Below are 19546 nucleotides of genomic sequence, written 5' to 3'. Positions count from 1 at the left end.
TGACTCAAAAAAGATCGATCTTTTTCTATAAACACTCTTTCCTCAAAAGTTTAGGCTTTTGTTCTTCTCATATTTCCTTTCAATAAAATCTCCATTTTTATTTTATTTATTTTCTTTTATACCACAACTATGAGCCATTAAACTCATTTAGCCAAAGGTTGTTGAAAATTCCCAAAAGGGTTCATGAGGCTTAGAATCCGTACTTAGCCTTCTCAACGAGTATTCATTGTTTCTTTGCACTATGGGGCTGACGCTTTCGTCCATGCCCCTTAAGAAGTAAGCTTTTCAATGTATGCAAAAACGGCCGCTTTGTATGTTTTGGGAAGGTTGCACAGTCGGTTCGTTAGCTTACTGCGTCAGAGGTTGGCGAGCCCAAGAGATAAAATGGCGTGGGATTCGCCATTGAGAAGCGTTGATCTAGCATAAGACGATCACACAGAAGCGATTGTTGGCTAGAGTCAGGTTCCACCAAATCGTAAGTCTAAATCCTTGGAGCTGGTAGTCGTAGGCATCCTCTTCCATTATAACTGCTTATTCGATTTGGGAAGAATCATTTAAAAACCGAGGATTGAATCCAAGGCGGAACGAGACAACTGGAGGCTGTAATCTCCCATAAGAATTTCCTTTCTCTCAACTCTATTTTTAATTTATCAAATTTTCGATTCAATATTCTTAATTTTGTTTTTATTTTATTTTTCGTTTCCAGATCCAAACATTTAATTCTATTATTTTCTTTTTTTTTTCAAGAACACAGGTTTTCTTGGGCAAGATTCTACCTGAGATTTCATGGAACAAGATATTGTACAAACCCAGTCCCTAACCCTACTTCCCTTTTACTATTCTTTTTCATTATTTATTAGGGATAGAATATTTTTTGTGCTTTCAACAACCGCATCACATTCTTTCAAGCAACTTGCAAAAGAACTTTAAAAAGTGAGATAAAACAAAAAAAAGTTAAGATCCAAAAAAAGATAAATGCATTAAAAACATTATTTGTTCGGGTAATAATGTAACCAATTATTCTAAATAGATTCCAAATCAATTGACTTAGTCCAGCGTGAAACTTAAATCATAGTAAAAAATTGTTATAAGTGACTTGAAAAGAACAATGATATGACATGGATAATGCATTCGGATATATACATTGTAATGCTAATGTGATCTTGATTTAACACATAGCAACATTAATTAACTGGTCTAACGGTGTAAATTTAGATGCCCAATAATATTTATTTTGAGATATCAAACTAGATCATTAAAACTATATTTTAGTTCAAGTGGCAAGTTGTGACACAAACATATTTAATCTTTCATTGTAGAAATTTTGGTTGTGTTAACAAAATTAAAACAACAAGTTAGTTTCAGTGATCTTTCATTTCATTTTTAAAAGGTAAATTACATATATAATTATATGTATTACCTTTATGACTCAACACTAAAATTCAATCAAATATTACATTTATAGTGTATGTATGTCAAAATAAATTAAACTAAGAAATATAATATTCTTTTTAAAAAAATTAAAATGAAATTAAATTAAGAAGGCTTAATGACAAAATTGATCACTAATATTTACATGTTTTGTTAAAATAGCTTTATTTGTATTTTTGAACTTTTTTCCATCAACTTTTATTCTTTTTTGAATTGCTTTTTTTAAACAGATTTGATGACCGCTAAAAAGTTAACAGGATAATATGAAATTTCATATATAGAATATTTTTATAAAATGTAATTTATTACTTAGATAACACAATAAAATAATTACATGTAAAAATAATAAAAAAGTAAATAATTCATGAAGTTAAAAATTTACTCTTAATTTTTAAAAATAAAAATAATTATCTAAAAAAATTAAAATGATTTATTAATCATCTTTTGAAACCTCTTGGTAAACAATCGTATGCATTCATTTTAAAACTTTTTTCAATAATTACATTTATTTTCTTTAAATTAATTGTTATTTTTAATTTCATGTATAACTTATTTATTTTATTATTTTCACATGTAATTATCTTATTGATTACCTAATTAATAAATTAGGTCTCATTAAAATATTCCACATCATTTTTTAACGATACTTTCACCAAATTTATTAGAAAAATAGTTTGAAAAAAGAAACGTTAGGGCCATTTTATTTCATGTATAATTTATTTATTTTATTATTTTTACATGTAATTATCTTGATGGTTAAAAAGGCTCAAAAATACAATTAGGACCATTTTAACAAAGTATGTAAACGTTAGTGGCCAAATTTGTTATTAAGTCAATTAAGAAACATATAAGTCAATTAAGAACCATATATTTAGAAAGGACAAAAGTGTGAAAAATTAACTGGGAATAAAATAGCACATGTTTTCAAACTAGTATTTAAGGTCTTTGATTTTACCAGGCATTTTTACTAGTACTTCAAATGATAAATTCAACGTGAAGAAAATGATTGGTTCTTATAGTAAATTGAACCCCCCAAAAAGAAGCAGGACAAAAATTTATATAAATTATATTCCTCAAATATGAAAAGCAAATTTCAAAAGCCATCTAAATCCTATCAGAAAATAATCCATACCCTCAAAGTGAACCCAATACCAAAGAATAAAGAGCTATAAAAATCATTAAAACTAAGGCTGTTTTTTTCCTTCTAATCATATGGATAAAACCAATAGCTTTCTGAAATCAGCTAACCTTGTATGCTTTTAACTTACCTACATGGAGGAGAATCAAACTTTCGAATCATGTTCATTAGAATCCGATAAATTGCTGGGCTTTTGTTGTCGGATTGTAGGAAGAGATAGGCTGCGACGCTCTTTCCCACCAGGCTTAGATGAAGCATTTCCGTACCAAATCATTCCAGCCACTGCTATGATCATGCCCAGAACCACATGTAGATTGAGGCCTTCTTTTCCGAAGAAAAAGAATCCCATAATCAATACGAGGATTGTCTTCATATGGCCAAGTACTTGGAAAGAGACTGCAGTAAATCTGCCAATGCAGATGAATTGGCTGAGGTTGGTTCCAACTGCTATAGTACATGAAAGTAATATAAACATCTGCAACGACCATGAACCAAGAAAATTGTTAGCGACTAATCCCGTAAAACTGAAAGTCACAGGAATAAACTACAATTGGAATTATGAACAGCTCAAGAATACTTCTACAGGCATATGCATAACTACATACAGGAAAAGGCAGGCACCAAAAATAAGCAGCAGCTAAACCACATAAAAATGTACCAAAGTGAACTTATGACTTGAATAGTATACTATTAATGTACAGGTCTATTTTATACAGCAGCTAAAGAGACAGAAAGGAGAGGAAGTACATCTCTTATGTGCTGCATGCAACCAATGTTAACACTGGCTCTTCATTTTTCACGAAGTACCCATGTTTGACACCCATATATGACACATACTTGTATCTACACTCATACCCGAGTTCGAGTAACAAAACTAAATCACTAAAAATTAAATGCTTTTTTTAAATCAGAATAGAATGAGCACAAATACTTCCGCTAAGCCTAAAATCATTTAGTAGACAGATGTTTTAAGAGATGTTAGGCACCATACGTCATGTAAGTGGTCTTAGAAATGAATGCAGATTGCAACATGATATGCAATGCAAATTAAATATAACAGTAGGTCGAAAGAAATACAAGTAACTGCATGAATTACAGTGCACATTCATGAACACGATTCTGACAGCAACCCTGAAGTCTAAAACAAGTAAATCTAACCTCATTCTAAACTGATGGCAACAACTACCATGACACAAAAACCTCATAATGCAAAGAATACAAATAGATAGAACACTTACAATAGATACTATATTATAATTATAGGCATCAACTCTCTGGCTTGTCAACCAATAATCCAGAAATGGTCCTAATAGCAGCAGTGTTCCAGCCTGGGCAGGAGCAGTGTGTCCCAGTAGGTTGAAGGAACTAAGGTTGTACCTTCGCTGAAGGTGATGTACATACTGCACAAAAGAAAAAAACAACAAGAATAAATAAATCATGGCATATAAGTTCTACAAATGAAGCAGTTTAGAACATTAGAAGATTCAATTTATACATGCACAAGAAAGAACAACTTACATACTGCTGCAGAGAAGTACTCCAAACTGCAATGAAGGCAGCTATGAAACCCTTGGTATTAACACTCACATCAGTCACAGTACAAACACCAACACCCAGAAGAACAACAGCTATGCTCAGCTTTGTGTCTCTGGAGTACCGAATCTTGTCCATCACAACTTCCAAAAAACAGGATACAGGAATCATACTGAGCTTTGCAATCTGTCATTGAATTAGAGAATCTGTGATTTTGAAAACATCTAAAAAGCAAAACTAGTAAAATCTAGCAAATAATATACTTTACCTGATAAAATCCCACAGAGTTCCACATCAGACTAACGTTCATTCCAACAATAGAGAAGTTTGCAAATAAAACAAATTTCAAAAGCTCAGCCATGGGTAGGTGAGAAGATTGAATGTATCCTAACCATCTTAGAACAGCTGTCATCAAGGTTGTGGTAGCAAAATGCAAACCAGTTAATGTTGTGGCTGCAACAATTAGCAATCAAATACAAAGAAGTTAGTGACATTTTATTACATCCTTATTGAAGCAAAGCATAATGAGAACTTATTCGTAAAGGAAAAAGGAAAAACATAATCTTTAGCTTATTTACTTGAAGATATGTATTACAAGAGCATCGCAATTGTCCTGAACTTAATATGAACTACTTCCAACATCCAAGTAAAGGCTTCCTTTCATCTTTTCTTACAATATCAGTGCAATTTTCTTCTTCTTATTATTTTTCAAATGTTTTCAACAACTTCAATCCATTTCTTTTCCTTCTAGAACACGTAAGGGAAGAGAGTCATAGCCATGCATTTCATTCTCCACCATTTAAACCTACACTAAGCATATTCAAGGTTTGAACCTCAAAACTCATTTCTGTGCATGATAAGGCCAATTGCATAGCCTTTTTGCAGTATTGATTATCTGCTACCCAATCGTACTACTCACAATCTCAAATTTCAAATGTTTGTGGCATATGAAGAGGGGGGACGGAGGGAGCAATGAAAAGAGTTTAAAAGGAAGTTACCAAAACTGAAACCATAAGTAGCCATCAAGGCTTTATTGACAATAATAATTCCAACAGAAGTGACAACATTGAACATCCAGGCAGACGCATCTACAACTGCCTTTCTTTCAGCCTTGTTAGCTGGAGCCATTTTCTATGTAGTTGTAAGTAATAACCCCAAATCTTTGTATAACTCAAATTTTTATAAGTAATCCATCTTTGTGCATATGATATCCAAGAGTTTTCAACAACTTCAGCAATAATCCTACAAAATTAATAGTCACAAATAAGAAACAAAAAAAAAAAAAATACTTGAACTGCAAGTTTATTGAAAAATATTCTGCAAAGACATGCTGAAAAGATACTCAGGCAAATACATTAACTACAATCAAGATATGAGTTACTAACTCAAACTAACCATGAACACAGATATGAACTACACGAATTCCTTTAATTGCTACAGTAAAAATATGAGTTAGTGACTCAGACTAACCTCAAATCCATATGAATCTACTCAACTCAATGCCTAGACTTCGACTAAAACATCTTCTGCCTCTGAAGAATTATCCAATTTGACAACAGATCTACGCAACCATTAACGGAGTAAAGCTACCGCAAAATCCATTTAAATATCTAAGCATGGAGTGCAAAGCACATCCATAGACTTAAAAATCATTGTGCTCATTAGATCATCGTGACTATAGCCACCACTACATATGAAATCAACTCAACTCCAACTTACGATTTTTGAGTTCTACAATAACTAATCAATAGTCAATGTTCTCCCTGTTTGGATCAAACTCTCAACATAATTTCATGCAGAAAATAGTTCACATCAAATTAAACATTTCGATTTAATCTCATCAAAGATAAATGTAGAATTCCGAGTTAGTTAAACACAGTAAACATAGAACACTCGAACATTTAATCGAACTATAACTATTTTACTTTAGATTCCCTTGAGAGATCAATCAGAAAAAATCAAAGCGAATCACATTGAACTGTTTAAACACTAAAAATCACAACAAAATAAAAATAACAAAGATAATAAATAAACCTTATCAATGAATCGATGGATCCAGATCAAGTAAATAAGGAAACACTGACAAAAATTGTAAAATTAGATCTAAGAAATAAATAAACCAGTGTTGGATCTCAGAATTGAAATCAATGGAGAACGCGAATAACAGATCTAACGCATCGAAAGGGAAAATGGAAAACGACGGGCCATCGTACCGTTTTGGAAAGGCAGTCGTGGTACGAGAGAGAGAGGGAAATGATGAGGACGGCAAGTGTAGCTCAGCAAGGGGAGGGACTTAATTATTTTGTTTGGATCCCTAGAGTGTTGGAGAGAGAGAGCGAAGAAAATTTTCAGTTTTTTTAATTATTTAAAATGTGAAAATTAGTTGGAAAATGAAGGGATCGTGGAAGGGAGAGGTAGTAGAACAAAATAAAAACCAGGCAGACAAGCCAGCAAATGAGATGTGAACATCAAATTGGCATTTCACACTTTATTCTCTTTCTTCTTTTTTTTTTTAATTAATGTATTAATTTCAAGAATTATAATTCGAATTTGGCCCATGAGGCCCTCACTGTGATTAAAAGGCTCGATGATTCATGTTGAAGATCAAACATTTTAATTTGTAAACGTTATATTTGAATTTTCTTTCGGATTCTTTTAAGATTAAGACGTTTTTCTTGATAAACTTATAATTTAAATATTTTTATTAAAATTTTAATTATTAAATATCATGTTGTTTGATAAAATTAAATATTAATTTTTTAAAAATTATTTAATTCTTAATTTTATATTTATTAATATAGAAAAATTTACAGACCAATATAAATTGAATGTAGACACAACGTCAAGAAATAATAAAATTTTAACTGTTTTTCTTCTACTTCGTATATGGAGTGAGATCATCTTTAAGGCATCACAGTTTTTTTTACTCAAGTTAGTATTTAATTATTCCAAATGTAATTTATTAATATTATTGAATTTAGATAATATTTTTATTACTTCTAATTACTAATGTTTTTGCATGTATAAGGTAGTGTGTAATTCAATGTAGTTATTTTATCTAAGTATTTTTTTTTGGAAAAGGACTTAAGAAATGAGAAAAATAAATAAATATAACATTTACACCATTTATATTTTCATAATAAGTGCTTTCGTCTAAATTAAATTATATTTTACACTATTAATTTTCTGTATTTCACATATCTCACAGTTTAATCTTATTAATTATTACTATTTCTAAATTTCATTTAATTTTTACAATTATTTTAAAACCAATACAAAATGTTATAATATTTGAATTAAAAGTGTATGAAGATAATTATGAAATTTGAGTATATTAAAATTCATTAAATATTAATATTAAAAAGTTTTATTAAATCTTAATATTTTAAAATATAATTATTTAAAATAAAAATTTCATTGTACATTCAATGAATTTTAATTTCGACAACTTTAGAGCTTAAAATGTATTAAACTATTATAAAATTAATATTTTCCTAAAATATGTATACACACATTTGTTTAATTTATTTCCAGTGAATAATATTGTCCATATTTTTAAAATTTCTATGGAGTGTAATATTTAATTATTTTAGTAAATATGAATAATTTCTATAATTAATTTTATATGACATAATATTATTAATGATAAAAATATTTTTTTTATTTTTATATCAAAATAATATTCTTAAAATGTTACTAAATCATTACAGGTTGATTTTCATATGAAAATAATAAATACGATTTTGTAAAACTATAACAATGTTTTATTTGCTATGTAATGACTTATAATATGTGAAATATGAATGTTATGAAACATTGAATGCCCTATTGACAGTCTCAGATTGAGTTGGGTATAGTTGGCATGTCATAGGATTAGTGTATGGGATTTACTTCGATTTATACCGATGAGGCGTAGAGCACATATTATACTTCAGATGTACAGATGAGGTGCTAGACACATTTATATATATATATATATATATATATATATATATATATATATTACTTCGGTTAATACCAATGAGGCACGAAGCACAATATACTTTGGACGTACCAATGATGCACCAAGTGCTAATTATATTGGTGTGATGGTTGGTTGATCTGTGTATCCATCTTAAGTCTGTATCCGGTTAATAGGAATTATAAAACTTGTGAATTGGTTAATGATGCTAAATATTGAATGTTGATTTTTGAAATTGTATATGAACATCATAGCATTGATGATAACATGTGAAAGACCGTGTAATTTGGTTATTACGAGCCTTGAGGGTCGATATGAATATAATACGAATTAATGGATTTGATTGTGAGAAATGGGAAAATGAATATGTTATTATGAAATGCCATAAAATACATGTGATTATGATGGTATGGTAAATGTTAAATAGATTAATATGTGTAATTGATATTCATCATAATACTTGAAATTGAAATGATATAATAGTTGAATTCAAAATAATGATATATGATACGTTAAACAAGCATGGAAATATGATAAATAAAAGCATGAGATAAGAAAGATGGATATGGTTTAATTTATTGTTGAATCTTGTATATATATATTGACTATATTAAACTTGTTATATATGTGTTCTATTGTTTTCAAATCATGTTAGCAACACTAAATTTTATTGTTTAGCGTGCAATTTTGTTTATTTCTATGCTTGAGTAACATTAGATTTCAAAGACTTGAGAAGTACGATAGCATCCAAGATTCAATTCTCGGCTCAACAAAGTGTATATAGATTTTGATATGTTTTGTAGCAAGCGGCATGTATCTAGTCTCATAGTTTACTTTGAATTCATTTTGAATGTTGTGGTCACTTGACGTGTTAATGGTATTTAATATGGACATGTCCATATATGCTTGTGTGTGCTGGATGTAGGGATATGTGGTTATGCTTGTCTAATATGTTATGTTTAGATCATATTTGATACGATGCTTGCGTGCCAAAGATGTGAAATTGATGCTTGATGTTAATAAGATTGTGATCATACTTGTGAATAGGTGATTTAAGGTGTTAAGCATGCTCAAAATTATATTTAGAACTTTATCAACATGTCTTTTAATGTTTGGATATGATATGGTATTGTTTTGGGTCAAACTAGGTATGTTTTGGGGTCTTTTTTAGGTTCTGACAAACTTCTACCGATACAAGTTGTCAGATGTATCGGTACAAATAAGTCAGTAGCAAAAAATGAACAGTAGCAAAGACTTCTACCGATAGAATTCTAGACTTTTACTGATACAAGTATGTCAAAATAGAATTCCTCCCCTGTTTTGATTTGTTTTGACCGCCGGAGACCCGAATTAGATCATGATCATCCTCGAACACCTAAAACTCAATTAAAAATAATTTAAAAGTGTTCTGAATGACTTGAAGTTGATTCTAATCAATATGAATGTTTTGTAAAGTGCGATAAAAGTTGGATATTGTATTGATGTTGAATAAGAACTAGTTCTAGTTATTTTTAATTAATATCTTTGAACTTGTTTTCAAGTAATTTTAAAGTATTTGAATAACTTGTTTATTGTTGGAATGAATAGTTTATATAAAATGTCAAATGTTTGATGTTTTGAATTGATTATAAAAGGAAAGCTAGTTCATGTTGCTTCGACAATAAATGCGGTGTTTCACATTTAAACTTGGTGATCAGGTTGGGCGTAGATGCTACAAAAAAGTGCCCACTAATTCAAGCACCAATTTAATTATGTTGTTTCCGCTCTTAGCAACACCCCTTTTACTAACATGTTAAATACTTTCACATTAAAATTAATTTAAAATTTGAATAACACACTATTAATTCTTACATAGCACATAAATGCAAATTAATTATAAAATAAGTTATTTAGCTATCCATGTTAAAAATTTATAGCTGTGAGTCTCAATTATATGGTTTCTAATATTTTAACCTATGCTTTTTCTAAATAAAATGTATCTTACCATTGACTTGTTGGTTAAACGAAACCTTTTTAAGTTTTAACATATTTTATTTATTCTCTTAACAGTTAATAAAATTTAACAAACATAAATTTCATCCCTTTTCTGTTGAAAAAACGATCATACAAAATGACGTGATATTTTCCTTTTAACAAAAGAAAATAAAAGAACAAAAAAATTCCTATTCCGCTCACGAAGTAACAGAACGCGAATCGCCGTCGCTAAGATCACCTCAACACACGCACTTTATCTTCTACAATAATTCCTATTTTTTTTTTAAATATTGAATACGCAAAAGGAAACCAGGCCCTAACTCTGCACTCATCATTTAATCGCCATTCGATTGAGTATAAATTTCAGTCGGTTGGCAAAGTTTTTGCATCGCAACGTGTTACGGTTTTTTTTTCCTTTAAAGAGAATGAAAATTTCGCATAAGTTTCAAATCTTGGACTCAGTTCCAACGTAGTCGAATAAAGCTATAAGAGGGGAAGATTTCTTTCATGGAAAAGCGTGTTTACGAAGTTTGGAAAGGAAGTAATGTAAGGATATCAATTCTTCGTTTGTATTGCCCCCCCCCCCCCCGGCCAATATAAATGCTAGGTTTTGGCATCTAGGTATTGTTAGATTTGTTTGGTTTGAAGGACAATGAGTATGGTTTTGATTGGTATAGTAGGATTTTTGGCTTCGGTTTTCATTGTTTTTATTTTGCCATGATAGAGAATGGGAGAAAACATGTATTAAATGATGAATTTCTTTTTGGTGCTTTGGACTGTTCATTGATTTGTTTTTACATTCTTGAGGTTAAAAAGAGAGTTATGGTTAAGGTCAATGAAACATTCATATCAGTTATGGATTGTAAAGTTACGATGCATATGACCTTACAATTTTTAGGTAGAATTGAGTACTTTTGTGCTAAAATTGCTTTGATGCAAGTAGGCCGAATTCATGCTTCACAAGTAGCTCATTTTATTTTATTTTTTGTGTTTATAGTGCTATGTGTGTGCTTTCTTCAATGGAACTTGTATAGATTACGAGAACATCTGGTGATACTGTTGTGGCCTTTCCTAAGAGTATGAACTTATTCTAAATCTGCCAATTCTTTTAGAGAAATGTCCTTACTGAAGTACGATAATTATAATTTCACAAATTGGTGCAATTCCAAGCCATGATGATGATGATGATGAAGCCTTTTCTTTGTCTAGTTTGGTGATTATGTTGATATACTCGCTACTTTACTAGTGTGACAATGTTTGGATCAAAGGAATGATTTAGTGTAGCAATCGGTGCAAAAGTATTGTTTGAGTGGATCAACAATGTAGTATTAGATTGTGGTTAAGACTCAAGATTTAGATGAATGATCACATTTGTTGGAAGTGCCATGAAATCATAAAATATTGGTTGATATATATATTTTGCTATATTCACTATTTATTAGGACCAACATAGAATAAAAGGTGTGCTAGTTATGAAAAATATAGAGGATGATAGCTTTAGAATATTGGTAAAATATGAAAATGCTATAGCAAAATCTGATGCTATTTGTTTTATCTTTTGATGTCTCCAGTCTGAATGGATCGTCCATGACTTTCATTCAGCATTTAATTCTCTTCTATATACGTTATGCAGAAGTTTTTCCTTGGTGGAAGGCTAATATTCGGTCCAGATGCTAGATCTTTGCCTGTTACCTTATTGCTTATCAGTGTTCCTTCTATAATCTTTTGCATATTTGTTGCAAGGCATCTTCGACATAGATTTTCTCCATACAATGCAGGATATGGAATTATGGTGGTAGCAGTTGTCTTTACTATCTATGTAAGTATCTTTACCCTTTATTTGTTGATTGAATTGTTTTTTGAGGTTTTAGAACAATTACTCTTGAAATTATCACCCTAGTTGCCAACAGTGTTAACAATTCTGTAAGAACTTTATGAACTGCAAGTTACGGATAAATACTAAGTGCCAATTTTTAACAGTTTAACTTTTATGTTTAAACTCCCAAGGACAGTTTATCTAAAATTTGAAATATTTGTTTGGTGGAATATATGTAGTGCAACACTTTCATTTGATCTAGATTACTTGCCGAGTTTGTACTGAAAATGAATTTCTCATAGAAGTTTGGCCTTCTCTAATCTAAGATAAGATTAGGATAGCTATAGCCCCTTTTAGATTTTAAAGTACATATATAACTTTTTATCTTTTATTTTTGTCAACTTTCTACTTTGTCTTTTTGATAGCATTCTTTATTTTGATAGGTGTTGATTATTCTTTTCCTCACATCAGCCCGGGACCCAGGAATCATTCCTCGCAATTCACGTCCCCCAGAGGAGGAGCCTCACCATGATTCTTCTGTTCCAGCTCAGGCTCGGAATCGGCATACACCTGGCCGTCAGTTCCCTCGAACTAAAGAAGTTATGGTTAATGGAATGCAGGTGCGGGTGAAGTATTGTAGCACATGCATGCTTTATCGACCTCCTCGTTGCTCCCACTGTTCCATTTGCAACAATTGTGTTGAGAGATTTGATCACCATTGCCCTTGGGTAGGGCAATGCATCGGACTGGTATGTTTTATCTGATAAACCTATCTATTCATACAGGTCCGGATGTTTCATCCTCCCCTTGAGCAGTGTTTTGTTAAGAGGCTGACTATTCTGTATATGACCAGCGCAATTATCGGTTCTTCTTTATGTTCGTTTCTTCAACAACTCTTCTCTGCATCTATGTGTTCTCCATGTCAGCATTGTACATTAAGGTTCTGATGGATGATAACCACAGAACAGTTTGGGAAGCAATGAAAGAATCTCCTCCATCTGTCGTACTAATGGCGTATTGTTTCATTGCTCTATGGTTTGTTGGTGGGCTCACAGGGTTTCACTTGTACCTCATCGGAACAAACCAGGTATGATATTGTTTTTGCACCCTCTTAACTTGTGAGAGTTGGGTAAATAAATATGGAAAGAAAGAAATCAACCAATGAATACAAGTTTTAGGCCTTGATTTGCTTATTGTGGTGCAGCCTGCAAGGAACAAAGATGCCCTTTTTATGTTGTTTTAATTTGATAAGTTTATTTCGGAGTTTAACTAACCTAACTTCCTGACTTCCAGACTACCTATGAAAATTTTCGACATAGGGCTGACAACAGAATCAACATTTTCGATCGAGGTTGTCCGAGTAATTTTGATGAAATATTTTGCACAAAGCTAAACCCCTCAAAGAATAATTTCCGGGCTTTAGTTCAAGAGGAGGTACCCAGGCCTACTGAGGAAGCGAAAGCAGAAGATGTAGGTGGAGATACACATCCGAAAATCGAGGTAGATCTAGAGAACCGCCAAAATCTATTGAAGATATCCGAGCAGCATAATATAGAGGACGGTATAGACCTATCGAAGATCTCCCGACGACAAAATGACGAGGAAAATGATAGTAGAGAGAGTAATGATCCTCTTCGTAGTACCTTGGAGGCTGATTCTATTATGGATATAAATCATCGAGCTTCTCTGACTATGACTATGATTCGATCAGACCCCGAACCCTCGAGTTACGGTAACAGTAGTTCAGAAATCGCAGCTGATTCCCATACCAATTCTACAGTTACAATAAAAGAAGCTGGCCGTTTATTTGAGTAATTTGTACAGTAGCCATTGCATTCTTTTGATTAGAGTTTTTACCGTATGAAGGGGATATTTCTTTGATTTACGAATGAGAAAGTTTCGATTGGGGAGGGAAATTTACTCCCTTTCAGGCATAAAAATACATGCATAAAAAATAATGTATTACCATCGAACACGATGGCAATCAAAACAACGAAAAGGACAATTGTCCACAAGAAATGTACCAATAAATAGATTCAGAGGGAAAAGAATCCACTTGGTCAGATGATTGATTTTTAGATTTAATCCGCTGGTCTAATTAAGGCATTCAACTTGACCAGATGATTCTCTAAATATTTATAAATATATTGAAAAAGCTTTTTAAAAAAATTTACATCTTCATTCGTGCCATCGTACACCTCAAGCAGGAAGCACCATCTGAACCATTTAAACTCCAAGGGATACCCACAAGGTTATTACTATTTATTTTTCTTAAAATACATTTAGATATAACCATAAAATTTAATCTTCCAAATATATCGAACAACTTTTAAATTCTACCAAAGGGAAAGAAGGCAAAATTAATCAAATCGAAAGGAAAAATCTGTTAAAAAGTAAAACATTGGGTATAATTGGTTTTCTAACTGGACCAAAACCCCAGTTGTCCACACATTCAAAAAGAGTTGATAAAACAAAATTAATCCAACCAATGCATTTCAAAACATAATAGAGAATCAACATAAACTAAGCTCAGAGAATAACAAAACCTAAACATACGATAGCCGGAAATTCCTGACCAATTTGCAGATTTATGCCTTGAGCCGACCATAGAATTTCTGTTTTTCCTGTGTAGTCTGGAAACGTCCGTGCCCGAATTTTGATGAGGTGTCGATGAACTTCAGCTTGATTTCCTCTAGAGCTACACGAGATGTCTGGTTAATCAAAGACTGGCGGAGTGTAACCACCCTCTTCTTAGGTCCAACACAGCCACCTTTGATCATCAGATAATCACTCTTCACAACACCATAGTGAGGGAAGCCACCAATTGGAGTGATATCTTTCTCAGTCCTGATGACCATACACATTCCACAATTATATCAATCGAAATAAACAAAACCCATTGAAAGTCTTTATATGAGACCTTCAAAATACTCCCAATCTGATCAAAGCAAAGATTTAAGTATATTCCACTAACCTGTCATAGTCGGTAATAGCAGAGTGGGTCTCGTCACCAACCTTGCCAACCCGGTAAACCTTCTTGTTCATCTCAGTACGATGATGGTATCCATTCTGACCTGCCCTAGCAACTGTAAAGGAGACTCTAGCAGGATGCCAGGCACCGATACAAGCAACCTTACGCAAACCTCTGTGGGTCTTACGGGGCAGACGTGTGACACCCCAACGAGTCACAACACCTTCATAACCTTTACCCTTAGTGACACCGATGATATCAATCATTTCATCCTTCTGGAAAACAGCATCGATCGGAACTTGCTTCTCAAAGAACTTGTAAGCAAAATCAACCTTGTCTGCAATAGTTCCACCATTAACTTGGATCTCCATTAGGTGTGCTTTCTTCTGCTTCAATCCCTTCATTTTCCTGATCTGTAAAAGCACAAGTTAACAAGAAACAGTACTATTAAAACAAAGCATTTGAAAATTACCACTTATGAACAATCAAAATAAAACAAAACCAAGGCATAGATTAAATCATGTATTGGTAAAAACCTGTGTGTGGGCCAAAACCCTAACAACAGTGGCATATTTCTTGATCTTTTCCAGCTGAGCCTCGATACTCTTCTTCCCTTCTTCACTCTCGTACCGCTTTGAGTACTTGGTGAAAGCCTTCTTCTTGGACTTGCACCAATGCTTGTAGAACCTACGTTTGACTTCCTCACTCAGATGCTGAGCCCAAACGGTGTTCAAGCTGCGAAGACCACGTGGTGTCTTGACATAACCAACAACCCCAACAATCACCATAGGAGGGGTTTCAACGATCGTAACAGCTTCACATGTCTCTTTCTTGTGAAGCTCTATGCAGAAACAAAGAACGCAAATTAGCTTGAAATTCAAATAAGATTATGGGTGCAGCATAATAAATTTAAAAAGTCCAAACTCCAAATAACCGATGCCTACTAACCCTAGTTCCAGGATAACTTCTAAATTCAATGCACTATTTTCACAAATGTCAATAATAGTTAACACATTACTTGTAAATTCCTTTCATAAAAATCATCTTAACCAATGCATTAACATTCAAAATAAGCTCAACAAATCTTAAGGCAAGAGTTTATAAAGCTCAAAGAAAGAACAATTTAGTAGTCTATATATCAAACAAGTGGCACAAGTATCAGAGTTATGTCATCAAAATCAACTTACTAGATCCAGGTTTTTCGACCTCTCGGACAATGTGTGTCATGCCTGCCTTGTAGCCCAAAAAGGCAGTGAGCTTGCAAGGTTTGCTTGGGTCATCCTTAGGAAAAGCCTTCACTGCACCAACCCACAGTAACACCATCACATACATATATATAGTCATTTAAATACTGCATTTTGGGATAAAAAAACTGTAGTTTTCTACAGCCATATAATAAACAAATTAAAAAAAAACAATATAACCTTTCCCTCTGTGACGAGAAGCTCGCTTCCTCGGAAGAAATCCAAGGGAGCCATGCCTTGGGTGTTCAAACTTCCTGTGAGACATTCTTCCCCGCCTTCATCACCACCAAAAGTAAATTAAATAAATAAACCCATTGATAACACCAAATTAAAAACGCGTAACCAAAGACCAAAATGAAATTTTCAGCATCTAAGACTAAAAACTAAACAAAAGAAAAAGATTTTCACAGCGACATCAAGTCATATTCTAACAAAAAGGGAAAAAAAGTAGAGAAAACAGTTTATATTTTCCTTCATTTCCGACCAATTTCTATGTATATGTAGCTGAAAGAAACGAAGATGGAGAGATTAGATGAAAGAGAAAGGCAACCTGCTGAGACTGATGCCGTGCGGCGAATGCTGTGGCTGGCTGCTGCTAACCTCCTAAATGGCTAAAACCCTAGCTGATGCTTTTTTATTTATAAACAAATGTTTAGATATATTAATTTACATAAACACCCCCTGTTTTCTTCACTCAAATTTAATTTTGTCCCCCACCTCTCGGTTTTATGACAAAATGGGGAATCTCTCTTTTTTATTGGGCTTACAAATTAGAGCCCAAAGTTATTGGTTAGTGTGGACTAGAACTTATTATGAGATCACCCCAACCATTATACTCATTTATACAAATTTTTTCCTACGTTTAATTGGATTAGAAATACAAGTTTATGTTGGTTAAATAAATATTTTGTAACTTTGCACGTTTTATGTTTTAAAAAATATAACCCTAATTCTTGAATAGTGTGGATTAGACATTATTACGAGTCGAATTATATTTTAATAAGTTTAAATAAGTTATTAATTTAAATTCGACTTCACCTAAAAGTATGAGTTTTAATAAATGTAATAATAAGTTATTTGGCTTTTAACTTTATAAAAAAAATTTAGTTTTTATTTAATTGTTTGTCTCTTTTAGCCTTTAAACTTGTGTTATTTGTTAAATCACCCAAAATAGATGAAAAAGTTAACTTATGTTAATTTTGTTGATGTATCATACATGTGGATTGTCATATGGATGTCATGTTAACGATTAATTTTTTAAATTTCTAAAATCCCAAAAAATAAAAATTATTTTTAAAAATAAATATATAAATATATAAAAAATAGTTTTTAAAGCTTTTAATTTTTTAAATAATTATTTGCTTTCGTGGCATACACGTGGATGCTATGTCAGCAGAGTTAACGTTTTTTAACTTTTCCATTTATTTTGGAGTGATTTGACAAACAATGCAAGTTCAAAGGCTAAAAGAGGTGAAATTTAAATAACTAACTAAAATGATTTTTTTTATAAAGTTAGAGGGTCAAATAAATTATGATACAAATTTGTTTGTATTTTCATACTCTTTAAGTTGACACTACTTATTGTTTAGAAAAAAAATGAATATCCATTAAACCCCTCGTTTTCTTCCTTAGATTTAATTTTGTCCCCATCTTTTGGATTTATGACAAAATGGGGGCTCTCCCTTTTTTATTGGGCTTGCATGTTACTGCCAAAAAGTTAGTGAGGACTAGAATTGATAAATAAGTTGGATTGGCTTTAAGCATATATTAATATTAGTTTTAACTTTTAAGCCTGTTTTATGCAAGGATAATTATTTTTTAAAAAATATATATATCACATAAAATTTTAGTATTTTTAAATTATTGGGTAATAAATATAATTAAAAGTGTTTATAGGCGTGACCAAGTTGGATCTCGATCTGGTCCATATATGATATTGATGTTATACATAATTACTTAAGTTTAGTCCGACTTGAAATATGAGTCTCAACTTTTATTCAAACTTGATTATATTTATAACGTACTAACTTAAACCCATTTATATTCACCAATATTATTTTTAGTTATTTAAAATTATTTTATTAATATTTATTAATTATATATACTTTTTCACTATCATTATATATATTTTCTTATTATTAAAAGTTTTAAGTATTATTTATAATATAGTATAGTGTATTTAATTTTCGTATGACACAATTTACATAATACATAAAATAACATAATAAAATATATTATTAAACTTGGATGTGAGTGGGGTCGGTATGGTTTGAATATTGGAGATTAAGCCCAACGTATATTTTAATCGAGTTTAACTTTTTGTTCAAATCTATTTTTAAACCTAATATTTTTGTCCAAATCATTCCAAATATTATATAGGCCTTTTAATTTAAATAAATGGCCCCAGTTCTAACTATATATAATATATATATACAAAATCTAATTTTAAAATATTAAAATTTGAGATACAAAACAAATTGTAATATATGTTCTTAAGCTTTGTTTTTAATGCATACATGTAATTAAATTTTAAATAATTTGTATGGTTCAACGTTTCACGTTAAGTTGATTATTTGTTTGGATTAAATTGTGGTGTAAAAATTTGAAGGTTAAAATATACTTTAAGTTTTTATACACTTTATACATTTAGAATCCAGCCCCAACTTTTATTTTCAGAATTTAATTCATTTACTTTGAATTTAAAATCCAGATCAAGTTGTTATCACTATTAAAATTTTCTATAAATTTATTTCAATGACATTTTGAAATAAAAATATATATATAGATATATTCACTTGATAATTATGCAACAATAAAAATAATGTTGAAAATATTGATAAGGTTTGACGAAAAATACAAACTCTTTAAGGTTTATTTATTAAATAAATTTTAAGTAAAAACAATAATTTTACCTTTAATTAATTATTATTCTATTTTTATTCTTAATATTTGTATTAAATAATTATAAAGATAAAATAATAAAACCTATTTAATTATAAAAATACTTTAACTATTAAATTAAATTATAAATCGCTTTATATTTTAAAAATCCATAGGTTAAATATAATTTATTTTCAGTATGTATTTTTAAGTTAAATTACAAATGTAATTATGAAAAATATAATGGAATAACTATAATTATAATAATAATAATATATTTAAACCTAAATCAAAATAAATAAGTTTGTAGAGTAGAAGCAGTTGTAGCAAATAATTGCTGAGATAATTAGCGGCTGTTGACGAACCTTATCACTGAAATACAGTAACATGGTGCTTCACAACTCAACTCTTCATCTGCACTTAATTGTATTCTATGCTAGCTTGAAATTAAACCAATATTTAATCCCCATTTACGCAAAATCTCATCAACTTCCATAGTAATTATACTATTAATAATCATATTAACTCTTTCATGAACAGTTAATAGAGTTGAATTCCTATATAAACCTACCATATGCTATCTCCACCAACATCTCAT

The 19546-nt window shown here is 31.1% G+C and overlaps 3 protein-coding genes across 4 annotated transcripts; 1 reads left to right on the top strand and 2 right to left on the bottom strand.

Annotated features, from left to right (window-relative positions):
• Window positions 1-2425: 2425 nt before the first annotated feature.
• On the bottom strand, window positions 2426-6563 carry LOC105770376 (UDP-rhamnose/UDP-galactose transporter 6). 2 transcript variants are annotated; one of them, XM_012591548.2, is made up of 6 exons: window positions 6316-6563; window positions 5101-5344; window positions 4371-4555; window positions 4088-4288; window positions 3808-3969; window positions 2426-3044 (listed from the first exon to the last, which is right to left on the bottom strand). In XM_012591548.2, the coding sequence occupies exons 2-6, from the start codon at window positions 5228-5230 to the stop codon at window positions 2715-2717; spliced, it is 1008 nt and encodes a 335-aa protein (XP_012447002.1). In that variant the 5' UTR covers window positions 5231-5344; window positions 6316-6563; the 3' UTR covers window positions 2426-2714. The 2 variants fall into 2 exon arrangements, with proteins under 2 accessions (XP_012447002.1, XP_052487841.1); XM_052631881.1 differs by lacking the exon at window positions 6316-6563 and adding an exon at window positions 6137-6260.
• A 3981-nt stretch (window positions 6564-10544) lies between these two features.
• LOC105770250 (protein S-acyltransferase 8) lies at window positions 10545-14178 on the top strand. The gene is made up of 5 exons (XM_012591364.2): window positions 10545-10583; window positions 11671-11856; window positions 12297-12602; window positions 12707-12940; window positions 13147-14178. The coding sequence occupies exons 1-5, from the start codon at window positions 10545-10547 to the stop codon at window positions 13666-13668; spliced, it is 1287 nt and encodes a 428-aa protein (XP_012446818.1). The 3' UTR covers window positions 13669-14178.
• A 35-nt stretch (window positions 14179-14213) lies between these two features.
• LOC105770251 (60S ribosomal protein L3) lies at window positions 14214-16758 on the bottom strand. Its single transcript, XM_012591365.2, has 6 exons — window positions 16619-16758; window positions 16249-16343; window positions 16012-16122; window positions 15361-15665; window positions 14828-15237; window positions 14214-14700 (listed from the first exon to the last, which is right to left on the bottom strand). The coding sequence occupies exons 2-6, from the start codon at window positions 16331-16333 to the stop codon at window positions 14442-14444; spliced, it is 1170 nt and encodes a 389-aa protein (XP_012446819.1). The 5' UTR covers window positions 16334-16343; window positions 16619-16758; the 3' UTR covers window positions 14214-14441.
• Window positions 16759-19546: the final 2788 nt, after the last annotated feature.

The sequence above is a fragment of the Gossypium raimondii genome, chromosome 5, assembly GCF_025698545.1.
Source record: "Gossypium raimondii isolate GPD5lz chromosome 5, ASM2569854v1, whole genome shotgun sequence".
NCBI lineage: Eukaryota > Viridiplantae > Streptophyta > Magnoliopsida > Malvales > Malvaceae > Gossypium > Gossypium raimondii.
The sequence above is the reverse complement of the archived record's forward strand: the minus strand, read 5'-3'. Positions and strand labels throughout refer to the sequence as shown.

Excerpts from the sequence above, each read along its gene's own strand:
- LOC105770376 (XM_012591548.2), bottom strand. The coding sequence starts at position 5,230 with ATGGCTCCAGCTAACAAGGCTGAAAGAAAGGCAGTTGTAGATGCGTCT. Across the intron at positions 4,289-4,370 it reads ACTCTGTGGGATTTTATCAG|ATTGCAAAGCTCAGTATGAT; the intron begins GTAAAGTATATT and ends ATTCAATGACAG. Across the intron at positions 3,970-4,087 it reads GTACTTCTCTGCAGCAGTAT|TATGTACATCACCTTCAGCG; the intron begins GTAAGTTGTTCT and ends TCTTTTGTGCAG.
- LOC105770250 (XM_012591364.2), top strand. The coding sequence starts at position 10,545 with ATGGAAAAGCGTGTTTACGAAGTTTGGAAAGGAAGTAAT. Across the intron at positions 12,603-12,706 it reads TAGGGCAATGCATCGGACTG|CGCAATTATCGGTTCTTCTT; the intron begins GTATGTTTTATC and ends GTATATGACCAG. Across the intron at positions 12,941-13,146 it reads ACCTCATCGGAACAAACCAG|ACTACCTATGAAAATTTTCG; the intron begins GTATGATATTGT and ends CCTGACTTCCAG.
- LOC105770251 (XM_012591365.2), bottom strand. The coding sequence starts at position 16,333 with ATGTCTCACAGGAAGTTTGAACACCCAAGGCATGGCTCCCTTGGATTT. Across the intron at positions 16,123-16,248 it reads TTCTCGTCACAGAGGGAAAG|TGAAGGCTTTTCCTAAGGAT; the intron begins GTTATATTGTTT and ends GGGTTGGTGCAG. Across the intron at positions 14,701-14,827 it reads GCTATTACCGACTATGACAG|GACTGAGAAAGATATCACTC; the intron begins GTTAGTGGAATA and ends TATGGTCATCAG.